Raw genomic sequence first — 14,741 nt, forward strand, 5'->3', positions numbered from 1 at the left:
CAGAAGTATTGTATTACAGAAAACACAGCTAACAGGTAAGAAGCACATAAAGGAACTGACTTAGTAAGCCCATAGCTATGGGTCATTAGACAATTATGCAATTAAAGCACTACTAAAAGAAAGCGTGACTGCACAACTAATATGTAACACATGTGACCCATACTTCCCCGCTAAATAGCGGCGAACAATTTTTGCAGCATTTTTCGACCATCACAGGTGACCAACAGGCTCCTTATGTTGGTCACCTGTGAAGATATGCATAAATGATGATGATATGGATGATATGCAACCCCTCGAGCTAAGGTTAAAAAATTAACCTGATTTTTAGGCAATATTTTGCGATATTAGTGTTCAAAGTGACAGCATTACAATGATAAAGACAGTAGACATGGTTTTATTGAATGCGTGAAATATATTTGTGAGAATATTTCGATGAATGAGGTCGGATGAAAGTGTAAACAGAAGCACATCGTGTTCAACTACGTCACACTTGAGCTGTTTTGAGAGGGATTCGGTCGTAGGTTGGAACCTATGGCTGTAGGTTCTAAACTACGGCCATTTTCGTGATGATTGCGATTAACTGTTTGTTTTTGAGCTTTTAAGAGCTTGTAATCACATTCCCACATATTTGGCACCCACAACACAACAGAGTAAGACATGGTGAACCTTTCGATATCAAATAACTGTAATGTGAATTTTGTTGGAAGTCAACCTTTAAACAAAAAATTTTTCTTTGCAAAGACTTATTATCTGGGCAATGCCAGGCATTCATCTAGTATATACATATAACAAATTTGGTTAGTGTCACAGGCTTTACTTGAGTTGCTATCTTTCAGCTTGATAAAAATAGAAAAGCAGCATTTTTGTTAGACTGGGATCCTAAAGATGATATCAGCACTTCTAAAGCTTTCATTTCAGATTAAATTGTTTCATGTATTTGATATACCTTCACAGCACATATTTTCAAACTTTTATTTCAAAAAAATTAGGCAAATCGTGCCCAAAATGTATTCAAGTATTTAGCCCAATTCTATTTCTCTTGATGCATTGCTTTACCTATAATATAGGTACATATATTGTACATATTATGTACAGTAAGTTGTTATTAGTGTAGTCACTGTAGTGGCTTGTTTCATGTAGGAGTTATCTTATCGGTATTCAGTCATTGATTTCTCATAGGCTCCGCCCCTTTTGCAGAGCAGACATAATAGGCAGATGAATGGATCAACTTACGTACAACTATTGATGATCAATACCTAGAGACTTGCACTTGGAGCGACTGTCAGCCACTTTCACGAACACCACTCAAGCATGAGCATTCAGCTCTCGGAACGCTTGGCTTCACTTCAGCATATTTTTGACCCACTAGTCAGGATGTAGGACCAATCGAATCGCCTGACAAGCAAAAAATTATGAGTGTCATTGCAAGGGGAAAGAAAAGCTTTTCTTGTGGTCCAAAAAGGCTGCGTTTCCTTCATTCCCAAAGCGACAGCGATGAAACGCTGACAGCAGACACTCTCAGTATATATTCCAGCGAAAGGTAAGTCTTTACAGCGTTTGCTTGCTTGAATTAGTTGCACATTGAAAGTATGTAGCCCAAGAATAGAGAACACAGAGTCAATTGCAGCTTAAAATCGAATGTTGTAGAAATATGGTAGCCGACAGCGGCAATACGTGATTGATGACTTCAGTAATGTAGTGCTATGTCAACCATAATATATAATTTTAGACTCACAAGTAATACATGTTGCCCTTGGGCCATTTCTCACTGTGGTTTTAAATAATGCTACATGACTGAGGGTTAGACTTATTCTAAGTTATAGATAACTACAATGGTTCTTACTGGCAAATTGTTATAAAGATCTGTCTATAATAGTGGGTAAAAATAACTACGGTAAAAACACTTGGCAAACATCCAAATGAATGGCGGTAAAGTTGATTAAATTGATCAGGATTGACTATATTCATCAGCCTCAGTATCTCAGATTAATATAGTTTACATGTTTGTCTACAAACAAGAAATGAAGAAACCAGATAACTAAGGCTAGGATGGAATTCAATAAGAATGACTTTTAAAGTTGTCTTCCTTCGCTCTTTGCCTGGATAGAGTAAAGTAGTGGGTAATACGAACTTACAATGATTTTGTTTAAGGCCAACTTGTAAAGGCAGCATAGTAATTTGGCCTATAAGAAAAATAATGACAAAAATTATTGTGTGTGTACATGTAAGTGCTGCCGACAGCGACAGTAATATTAGCATATAAGTGCTGCCGACAGAGACAGTAATATTAGCATATAAGTGCTGCCGATGAAAAGTGATAATATAAGAATATGAGGGCTGCCGTTGAGAGGTGGTAATATTAGCATATAAGTGCTGCCGATGAGAGGTGATAATATTAGCATATAAGTGCTGCCGATGAAAGGTGATAATACTATACCACTTCTACACTCATCAGCTCTCTCAGGAGAGTTTAGTAATTCTACATAACGGTGTGAAGATTATATCTCTGTTGAGCTAATCATTGGTAATTAGAGAACACTTCAAGGGTAAAGTTAATGCTATAGACTCCTCTCAATATCAACTCTGATGTCCTGAACACAGCTTAATTGCTAGAAACAGTCCTGAATCACTCGACATCGACAAGTCTATTGGGGGGTCAATAATACAGTATGCTGCTGACCAGAGGTTCACAATTGTCAGCAACACAGCAATGCTCTAAACCATCTTGTTTCCATGACGACAACTGTTAAAGCAAAGTGTATTTTTGGTTTATAACTTAGCAATAAAACTATGAGCTAAAGAGTGGAGTTACTCATAGACATATATATTAGTTATGCTTAAGAGAGTTAAGTTACTCATAGACATATATATTAGATATGCTTAAGAGAGTTAAGTTACTCATATACATATATATTAGATATGCTTAAGATAGTTAAGTTACTCATAGACATATATATATTAGATATGTTTAAGAGAGTTAAGTTACTCATAGACATATATATTAGATATGCTTAGAAGCATTAAATTACCCATAGATTTATATATTAGACATTTGTTTTCTTGTTTTGTAACATCCATATTTATTAACTCGAACGAGAGACAACGTAAAGAGATGACGACTTCTCATTTCACCAAAGCGTGGTTACTTGGGTTGAGAGCCCATGTGGGCAGCAGGTAACTTGTAGCACCATGAACACTATGTCAGTGAGCCCAATAGGTACTTTTTCAGACACACTCCAAACATGTTCACATCTGCTATCTCTCAGAGATAAACTGGAAGAGATTTCTACGTGTTGGACAGCTGGTATGCTACGTGCCTCTGACCACACACAGACAGGAACGTGGGTGGTCTAACGAATAATTCATAGATGCAGTTTGTTGTTTCTCTTAAGTATTATGATTATATCCACCAAGAAAATTAAATATCATAGCATACAAAAAAGTCTTTGCATGTATCTTTATCTGTAGGGCTTTTGCCTGTTCGACGGTTTCATCAAATTTAATTCAGCAGCTATTAGAGGCTGTGTGTGTTTTTAAGAGCTTTGTTGTACATACGCTAACTTTGTGATCTCGGCTAGACATATCTGAGTACAGTGGCAAGAGAACCTGGACAACTGGGAACATGCAGAGAGCAATATAAGGTTGGATGAGACTCATGTCACCACCAGTGGCATTTTTCAGGAATTCAACCATAACCTGCTATTTGCAGGTCAAACATTTTGAACCACTAGGCCGCAGCTGTCGGTATAAAATATTAGAAAATTAAGTTTTTGTCATTGCATATATTCTATGTTGACTACACTCTGCACTTGTGCTGTGAGTTTTACAAAATTGTAAAGAAGTTTTTCAACCCAATGATGATCTTTCTACAGGCAACACTAGCAGCATGATACATGAGTTACGTAAAAAATCAGTGATTTTGGCAGCATGCCAATTTTTTTCCTGTGCCTTTTATAGTTGTGCTGAAAATAATTTGAGTTGTTTTGAATAAGTGTTTGTCTTCTACAATTATGGTTTGAATAATGAAACACCGTCTATCAACTTAGTGTTTTACAAAGTGAGACGCGTTCCACCTGCTTACCTCTATTAGTTGCATGTTCCTGTATCTTATCAGCTTGTTATATGTGTCCAGCTAGGACACTGCAAACAGTAATCAGCCCTTTAACACAAGCGCCTGTAGGTTATTTGTGTGTCAATTAATTACGAACCATAAAAATTTCCTTGCTTCTGCATAGGAATCTTTTGCTACAAATGCTTAAAAGCATTTGTTTTTGTGAATTGTCACCATAGAAAAAGGTGTCTATTGATAATCTTAGATATATCTTTATATCTGTAAAAGTAAAAGCTGATTTTTTTGTCAAATTTCTGTCATCATAACTCTGTAGGCATGGTTTTTATAACATACGAGTACAAGTGAAAACAGCGCTAAATCACGAAATACAGAATCTTTTGCTAAAATTGGTAAAACTGACAATTATGCTAGATTGAAAAAGAGCAACAGTTAATAGATCAATTTCACAAATAAACTGAGTTTTACAAACATTTAACTCTTTAACTACTGCGATAAAAGCGTTATTCTGACCAAGTTGATTTGAACGGATTTTCGAAAAATGGATATACCGCTAGTATTTAAGCAATATCTCGAGAATCAATACAGATATGGTTTTACTGCAAAATGCATCTTATTCAGAACAAAATTTTCTACAAGATAAGTATAAAATTGTTTAGCGAATCTCACTCTCGCAAAATTTCTGACGCTTTCTCTGCGTTGAACTAACGCGGTGAGTTTCTTATTGCCATAACGATAACAATCTGGTTTTCCCGTTTTGAAAAATAATTAGAAATAGAATTGCATGGCCCAAATATTTTTGATTGGTTGCAGGTGATTAGCAGCAAGGTTGTTTCATTGGAGACAAAATTTGATCAGTCTAGCTAATGTGTGGGCTTTGTAATTAAAAGAAAAGTGAAACCCTATTGATAAGCCGATTCATCGGCTTACGGTCTGTACTTCTATTACCGCAAAAGCCGATACATCGGCTTATGGTCTGTACTTCTATTACCACCTGTGAATCATATTTTATAATCAATAATTACCAAAATTTGTCATTCAAACCAGTTAACAGGTGCATTAGCAAGAAAAAATAATTGCGGGTAAAAGAGATTATTTTTTACGAGGTAACATATTCTGATTTAATGAAGATTAATTTTTGGGAAACTTTATTTCTAAAACCTTCAATGAGTCTACATACCAACTTCTAAGGAATATTGAGCTGCTGTTTGTAAGTTTATACACTATAAAGGCTGTGTCGACATACACACGACATACACATATCGACATACACACGACGTATACGTATCGACATACACACGACATACACGTGTCGACATACACACGACATACACGTGTCGACATACACATGACATACAGGTGTCGACATACACACGATATACAGGTGTCGACATACACACGACATACGTGTGTTGACATACACACAACATACGCGTGTCGACACGTGTATGTCGACACGCGTATGTTGACATACATGTATCAACATACGCGTGTCGACATACGTGTATCGACATACGCAGATCAACATACACACGAAATACGCGTGACGATGTACACACGACATACATGTGTCGACATACACGCGCACAGATTTATCGTTCGTGTATAGAGAATATTTGAGGATTCAATCATTACAAAAACATAATGGAGTTTATAATGCAGCCTTGACCTTATAATTCTTATAAGTTCAAGGCTGTCTATCACAATAAGTTAAGAATATCTACTAAAAAGAGCGTTACATTGAGCTAAAGACAAATGTTTTTCTGTATATTTTTTGTAAAACTTGGAAATGTGACTCGTTATGCTCAGAACTGAGCACCACTTGATCCTTATTGTGGCTGGAAGGTCTATTCTGCAGGCAGCGCTGACTGAGTAAAAAACTGGGTCATTATTCCTACTTTTACGCTTGATCTGCTGGAGCATATCCTGACTTTTAAACTAAATTTGGTTAGTTATTGATAACGGATAACCATCCAAGAGTATAAACCCAAAAAGAGCTATATGCAAGCAACCAAACCGATAAAAATACAATAAAAAAAGTCGATTGAAGCAGCTCTATTAAAAATCAACTCATTATAAATTCGAATGAAACAATAATTTAGTCGTATGCCATGATTGCAGAAATAAACCATGTATCACTCAGATAATAATGATTATTTTCATTTCTGCTGCCAAAATGCTGTCACCGTTCAACCCAGCCAGAAAGCAGTCTGTCAGCGTCGTTATGACGGCTGGAAAGTTAATTTCTTATACAAAGACATGGTTTGCTGTTTCGTACTGTAACGAGCCATCCTTACCAACAACCACCATAGAGTTGAAAGACGTGGGCTGTCTTTGCATAAGCGATCACAGCGTCATCATATAAACCCTCATTAATCAACTGACATCAATCGCCAAAAGAAAATCCTTTGTTTTTATCCGATGATCGCTCATTTTAATGTTGAGTGCAATTTCCCTTTTTTGCATTACTCCATTTCTTGACTGCTTAACGAACATGACGAGGAGTTTTCCACTCACTTTTCTTTTTAAAAGCTATTTGTTGTCTTGCTACTCATAGAGGGATGGTAACAAAAGAGTGATGAAACTTTCAAAGTTCATAAGTTAAGCTTCAGTTGCCTGTGCATTATTTGTAATAGCGGAGTCCTATGGGAAGGCAGACCAATCATCTGTGATGAGCATTTATTGTTGTTGCAAGGAACTCTCAGGGCAAGTGAGGGGATTAGTGACTAATTAGATAGCTAGCAGATCATTGGCTAAACAAGAACTACCTCTTATATACAAGTGGAGAAAGTGCAGTTCTTTATAACATGTGTGTTAGACATCATGGGCTAGCGCGCTTTTTGATGCAAGCACCTGTATTTACCTGTCTAGAAGATTTCTTTGCTTCAGTGCCTAAACTGATTTATTAATAATCCTTAGAAACAGTTTTTAATAACTTTTCAACGTATAAGGATATGTTTATTAATAACCATAGAGTGGTCACAGGCTCTTCTGTCTCAATAGTATGGAGTCATTGATTTTGAGATCGACAAATCAAGCCGTTTTTATTAGTATTATCAACAAAACACAGTATGTATTCATCAACATAACTACTTTATACCTTGAAGAGCAAGAGGGTGCACCTCTTCTTGTCTCACATGAAATGAGTCACTTGAGGTTTGTTCGTGGAACACTGGACACCAAAAATGTTCTAAAACCTTTTCTCTCTTGCATAGCACGCCCAGTGGAGTACGTTGTGTCATCACTGTAATAGTGCACGTGTGTCTGGTTGTTATATATGTTGCAAATGAGATTTTAAAAGCCGCAGTTCATATTGTCATCAAATACTGTTGGAATTTGAGCAGAACTAGGACATTAAGCAATTCTTATACAACATTACGATGTGGGACAACTCCTGCACTAGTCAACTAATGAGCTACTATGAGCTATTATTTTTTTACTTTGGTTTTTGAACACAACATTTTTCAAACATCAAAAGCTTACCCGCAGACAGAATTTACGGTTTGCAGTTTTCCTTATATTTTCATTTAGGCTGATTGAGCTGTGATCTCTCTCTGCGTAACCAAGGAATTTCAACGTTTACTTTACGGCTTCCAAAAAGTCCTAGTGACAGTCACTTTGATCCTAAGTTTTACGCATATTAACCTAGAATTTATTGATTTCATGCAAATACATGTAATTCATGCATAGCGGGTGGTGACTGGATGCTGCCTTGTTATTAGGAGAATAACACTCGAGATCATACGGTTTTAAAACTCACTATAGCGAAGTGCTTAGGAACAGCTGGAAGGTTTACGCATTTTGTAATGTCTGTAATAGCTCATAGCTATCTTACTTTCCTTTTGGTAATGATTCAGACCCATATCACTGACTCGACTTGTTGAAGAATCCTCTGTATGGCTCACAACTTTTACAGAATATACATCGTAAAAAGCTAACTATTTACGAAATTGCTTGGCAGCACGTTTTAGTACTGTAAATGAATTGTAAGACAAGGTCATTGTAGTCATTTTGTTGTCACATACGGGTGAAGAGGCATAGTACCCTATATGTTTTATTCAAATTTATTATTTATGCTTGTCAACACCGTGAAACTACAATAAAACAATAACTTGATTGTTGATAAAAGGTTATTGAAAGTATGTTAATTATACAGTTGGTCATCTGCGAAGCCATTGGTTACATATAAAATAAAACACATAAAATGAAAGATAACATTTTCCTTAATAAATCTTCCGAGAGATTGCTAAACAGTATGTGATTCTCCTTCTGGTTAACTCTTGATTATATATGTATATGACGTTAGCTTACTGATGAATACAAATGAAAGAAAGTATCAGCATTGAAAAACGGAGCTGAAAAACTACATGTTGTTGGCTCAAAGGCTGACAGAAAAAAGACTTCAAGCACACCTAATCAAATGTATAACACTATGGCAAGTCAGACAGACCACACAAAACCCACAGACCACCTAAGATCAACAGATCGACTGGCATTCATTCTGGGCAGGAGCAGTGACTCATACAGGGTGGCTAGATTGTGAAGTGTACTATCAAATTAGGAAATTTAACAGAGACAAGCAGAACCTTAGACTCATCGATCATCAGCATTCTAGCGCAATGTTTTATATCGTTTGTAAAAGAACTTCTTGACACGGTAAAACTTTTATGTTTATAATAGGTTGGCTAAAATCTAATCTAGATAAAAAGAAAGATTTTTAGTGATGGCAGTGTCCGTGTTATCAATGAGAAACCCCACGATATTCTGCAAGAGTTTCTGTTTTCTCCAGAATTGGTATTTCCCTTGTCCGGTGTTTATCATAAGTCATGCTGACTCATTATCTTTCAGTATCAAGGATCTCGATGGTCGATTCTTCGAATACTTTTCTACAGCTCATCAGCATGGCAGTGATGCGGGCAGAGCTAGTTTTGACTCAGTTGATGGGGAGACAATTGCCAAAGAGGTGGGTGCAAATTTGATAATGCTCAAATGCCACAAAAAGTGATAAAACCTTTATGGTCTACCTACAAACAAGTGATGGATAAGGCATTTATGGAGTTGTGAAAATGCTACACAATTAGGGGGTGTCAAGTTGTTCAGCAGCATCTGTTGCTGCCTCTCAGGCTATTCATAATTATCTTAGCATTTGCCTCAAGGTCACAGCTATGCCAAATGTCACACTCTTTCATGCTCTGTTCATATGCATAAACAACAATACGTAAACACATTTAGAGTGGCAGGATGATATTGATTTTATAGCATAAAGCTAACAAGCTATATTTTGTAAATCCAGAAAAGCTGGCTTAGAAGTGTTATGTTCTTATTGTATATATTTTGATGAGACCTGATTGTTGTACACTCTCCAGTTTTGTGTTTGCATTCACAATACTACAGCATACATACATAACTGGTTTACGTAATATCTGCTTGATCTGATATATTCTTCAAAAACAGAACTGTTGGTTTTATTGCTTATGTCAAGGTCAAACGAAAAGTTCATGCCAATCAAGGAATTTCCTCCCCTATCTATAGTTTTTCTTCGTTTCTGTCAAGAAAATTGTGCAAAGGCGCTCAATTTCACAATAGCATATTTAGTTCTGACACAAACAGCTACAAGAATTGTTATTTCATCACAACAATAATACTGTGTATGTGGAGGACTGTCGTGTATGTCATGTACAACTAGTGATTTTACTAAAACATTTATAAAGGATATTACTAGATTTATTTACACGATAAGATACCCACAACCATCAATACCTTACCAATTACCATGTCATATGCACTTTACAGAGAAACTTAACACCTTTAAGATATTATTTCAAATTGTATTGTAGTTCTCAGTGTAATTTTCTTGTAGAATTTCTTTGTTTGTCATCTATCTGCAGTGAAGTGGAAGGTATTTTCTAAATACATGTAGACGACACGTAATAGACATAAATTTAAAATCAACTGAGACTTACCTGCAAGGGAAAGTTTGATTAGCACTATATTGATTTAGTATAAACGCTCTCCATGTCTGTATAAGTTGGAAGCCATCCCTGTTTTCTCATCTTCTTGATGTGTTTTTGCTTCTAAAATCAATTGTTGTCCTGGTAAAATGTGATAGCTATTCCGCTCTAAGCTGGGCTTGAGCTCTCATTGTTTATCATCTGAAAGCTACTATTATAATATGGTGTCATTATATTAGCGTTGCTATCACTCTACTGCAAAGCTAGTTGCTTCCAGTACTGTCATGCTCATCTCTGTCAGCATAAGGAGTTGACATAAACCATTACTTTCCAATTTAACAACTAGGTTACACTGTGCATATCTACAGGTTGTGTTTTTAGCGAGTGTATATTTAGTCAAAAACTACAACAGCTGTATTTGGGTCTCAGAACGGGCTGAATGAAGCAGTCACTGAGGCTAATCAACTGAGCTAAACTTGAAGCACTCAGTTGGAAAATGTTATTTATACTGTAGAGATGTTACCATAACGCATTATAATATATATGGAACTTTAACTAAGCCCACTCACCAGACTTCTTTTAATATTTGCTCTCTATACGTACGATGGTTATGCCATAGAGAAAACTTAATTGCTGCCACCCTTTAAAGATAGCCATGTAACTAGGGAAAGTTCACAATTGCTGAGTTTGGTAAGAGAAGCAAACAATACATATTTTTGGGAAAAACATAAGGCATGCTCTTGAGCCAGACTTTTAAGGTAGACATTTTTGATCTTTTAAAATTTGTGTAAGCAAATTTGCAAATTTGTGTCCAATTATGGATGTTAATAAAATGTGCTACAGTGACTTTTCGTATAATCTATAGTATAGTTCAGTTGACCTTACACAGTACTATATTACTACTACTACTCACACCTTACTATATTACTACTACTACTCACACCTTACTATATTACTACTACTACTCACACCTTACTATATTACTACTACTCACACTTTACTATATTACTACTACTACTCACACCTTACTATATTACTACTACTACTACTTACACCTTACTATATTATTACTACTACTACTAACATTTATCCAATCCATTAGACCGTCCAACTGGCTACATCATAGAGTAAGTTGGGCACACTTAGAACACATGCCAATCTTTCATGGCTTCACATTAAACACTGCAGCTATCGGTGTGCCTGAGTCATACCAGAAGAAAAATGCATGCCCATATGTGAAGAAAAATGTTTAAACTCAAATAGGCAACAAGACTATTGCAATCAGTATAGATCTGTAGCAGACACTGCAGCTGGTACAGTATGAATTGCATAGAAATTAACACAGTACATAGAAATAAACACACTACACAGAAATTATTATAAACGCAGTACACAGAAACAAACGCAGTACACAGAAATAAACGCAGTACACAGAAATAAACGCAGTACACAGAAATAAACGCAGTACACAGAAATAAGCAAACACCTTTATTTTAAAGTTAGAATGGTAAATAAGTTGAATAATAGCAAATTTTTTGTGCAAAACATTTTTGATTACCCGTGCAACGCCGGTCATTCTAGTACTATATAAAAGTAACACCGTTCAGGAAATCCCTAATCAGGGTAGACTCAGCTGACTAATCAATCTTGTTGGTTTTGATAAGGGAAGGGGTTGGCTCAATGCGCTTCCTGTCATCAGCGGTGGCCTTGAACCACAATCTGTTTTTTCCTAGCCAGACACTCTGAATCACTAAACAATTACTAGGCTGATCTCCGCTATAATTGCTGTATATATAATATAACAAACACATTTCAAAAATTTAATTGCTAATATTGGATTGGTTAGTATATCTTGATAATCAAACACTAGTATGACTATCAGAAGCACAAACCACTTCAGACATGTCTGTCATCTTACATGTAAACCTGTAGGACTAGCGGCTAGTGTAGTGGCCAAAGCAGTTGCCATACTATGAATTTAAATTGCTAGCAGATTGCCATGGCATGTGCTTTGTGCTTCAAATGTTAAATTTCCTTCGTCATCTTAAGTTTTGAATTGTCATTTGGTGTTGATTGTCTGATTCAGGCAAAGAGACGGCCGACACTCACGGAGGATTTGCTGAAGAAACTGAACCTGATGGAAAATGAGGCTATTAAAGAGCTCTCCAAAAAGCAGGTGATGTTCTGTGTTTCCTCTCACTTGAGAACACACAAGCAAATTAATATCGCAAGAAAATCTCTTTATAGTCGTCCTCTCATGCGCTTATGTGCTGCCAAAGACATTTCCTAGAAAAGTTTTGATGCAGACTTGGTGTTTAAGAATGGTATTGTCAGATACATGTACTAAAAAACTGCAGTATTGGTGTCTTCTGAGTAATGGGTTTCTGACATAGTGTTTTGTTTACATGTTGGTTTACTGACAAGGCCGTCTGCTGCCAAAGTGGTCTGAAGACATGGAAGTATGCTGACGCGGTGTTTTCCCTTAAGTTGCTCTGTTAATGTGCGGGCCCTGCTGATATGAGGGTTTGTTGACATGGTAGTCTGCTTACTTGCTGGTATGCTGACATGATGGTATGTTCACATGGTGGTATGTTGACATGGTGGTATGTTGACATGGCAGTATACTGACATGGTGATATACTGAAATGGTGGTCTGCTGACATGGTGATCTGATGACATGATGGTTTGCTGACATGGTGGTTTGCTGACACGGTGATCTGCTGACATAGTGGTCTGCTGACATAGTGATCTTCTAACTTGGTGGTCTAATGAAATGGTGGCCTGTTAACATGATGGTCTGCTGACATGGTGATCTGCTAACATGATGGTCTCATGAAATAGTAGTATGTTAACATGGTGGTATGCTGACATATTGGTCTGTTGACATAGTGTTCGACCATGGTAAACCAAGAATTAGAGGTTTCAATTGCTTGCTACTGCTACTCAAACCCTTATATGGACATCTGCTGCCCAACAGTAGCTGAAAGAGAAACTTGTTCAGACCAAATTATAAAGCAAGCTGACAGTTTACCCACATTGTAGTGCTTGTGCATAGTACAAGCTATAACTTGTACTATTTGACATCTTATTTTTTCCAACAAAGAACATGTCACGGGCTATAATAACAGCCATAAAATGCACAGCAAAAGAGGAAGCTGACTATAATAATAGTTTTAGTGTGTACATGGATGAGCCGGAAAGTTAAATATTTTAGTTTTATGCTGAGGTACTTAGTAACTGACTAAAATGTTAAATATATATATATATATATCTCAAAGTTTGTCATCATCTATCGGTCTGTCCAGCCATAGCAATTAGTATCTAGCATTGAAGAATCCGTATGACAGAAGATTTGATCTGGGAACCTCTCATTCACTAGGCGATACTCTAAACTATTGAGCTATGCAAGATGCAATGGATTCATTGCGCGATGAGTCGTTATCTAGGTTAAAAGACGCATAGCCCTCTGCATTACAGCACAACATCACTAAACCTTGCTCTCACAGTTCTTATTAGTAAGTTGAGCGATACGTATACTAGCTTACTCAAATTAGCCAATGGCAACTACATTACCTGCCACTGTTTATAAGCTGATTTTTAATACTAGTGCAACGCTGGGCATTTGGCTAGTATTCACTTTAACAAGAGCCGTTTCTATCTGTCTGTCTAAAGCCACGTTTGAAACTAAAATTCCGTTACGCAGAATTTGAAATCAGACATTTGGCTCTGCAGGCAGACACCCTACCATGTACCCTACCTGACCGCTTAACAGCCTTTTGAAATAAACATGTTGTTATTAAACAGACAGTCTCTCACTGCCACACTGACATCACTAAACTGACACTCTACTAGTTCATATAACTTGTGTTTGAGTAATAAGTTTTTCAAGATACTTTTTGTCAGTTCATAGAGTTACTACGCCAGCCTTGTGCAGCGACAGAGCAATGCTGGTATTTTCGACTGCAGCAATCACGGTCAGTCAATCTTGATATAATCAATCAATAGCTAACAGCTCCGAGTGCCACTTTGTGAAATCGGATCTCAAAATCATTGTCTCATCTTATCACAACCTGTTACATTCCGTCATTGATTCACCTCACACAACTTTGAAACTAGGAAGATGATAAACCGGTTTAGATGTTTGAGGGGATGCGCGCTATTCTTGAGCAAACCATCAAATTTGCCCTAATCCTGGTCGCTGCAGTGCCTAGATAAAACAAGCAATTATATCATATAAAGTTTTATATACGTGTACTCAATTAACAGTTTTCATTTTTTGGCTGGTAAGCATATGATTATGTGAAAAAATTGAACTGTTTGGATAAAATAACAAAAGGCTATAAGCGTAATGAATATCTTTTTATTTTTATGCACTGCAGTTGTGAAGGGACTAGGTGAACAAGTTGGGGGTCCTCATTGACTGGTATTACTGTTTATTTTCCTAAAAGACAAGGTGAACTTTAAATAAATCATAGCATTTGTTAACCAGGTTTCTAGTCATAACTGTCTAACACCTTAAACTGGTTATACTTGGCGCTAGGTTTGTTTATGAATGCAAGTACATGTACTGCAATTCCAACACAAAAAGCCAGCTGGTTCTTGCAGTCTCAAAGCCAGATTACTCAACATATACAGTACAGGTAGTCAGTTTGAATATAGTTTGTCTTATAAATACATTGCGCAATGACAATGGTGAATTTTTACATTTAGTGTGACAACTT

General features: G+C 36.6%; 1 protein-coding gene across 1 annotated transcript in view; it reads left to right on the forward strand.

Annotated features, from left to right (window-relative positions):
* The first annotated feature begins 1,412 nt into the window (after positions 1 to 1,412).
* The window catches only part of LOC137394225 (BAI1-associated protein 3-like), a 72,749-nt gene continuing 59,420 nt past the window's right edge, over positions 1,413 to 14,741 (forward strand). The window contains exons 1-3 of the mRNA XM_068080946.1: positions 1,413 to 1,540; positions 8,918 to 9,032; positions 12,107 to 12,196. Of these exons, the coding sequence (XP_067937047.1) occupies positions 1,413 to 1,540; positions 8,918 to 9,032; positions 12,107 to 12,196 (333 nt within the window). The remainder of the gene's footprint in view (positions 1,541 to 8,917; positions 9,033 to 12,106; positions 12,197 to 14,741) is intronic.

The sequence above is a fragment of the Watersipora subatra genome, chromosome 4 (genome assembly GCF_963576615.1).
Source record: "Watersipora subatra chromosome 4, tzWatSuba1.1, whole genome shotgun sequence".
NCBI lineage: Eukaryota > Metazoa > Bryozoa > Gymnolaemata > Cheilostomatida > Watersiporidae > Watersipora > Watersipora subatra.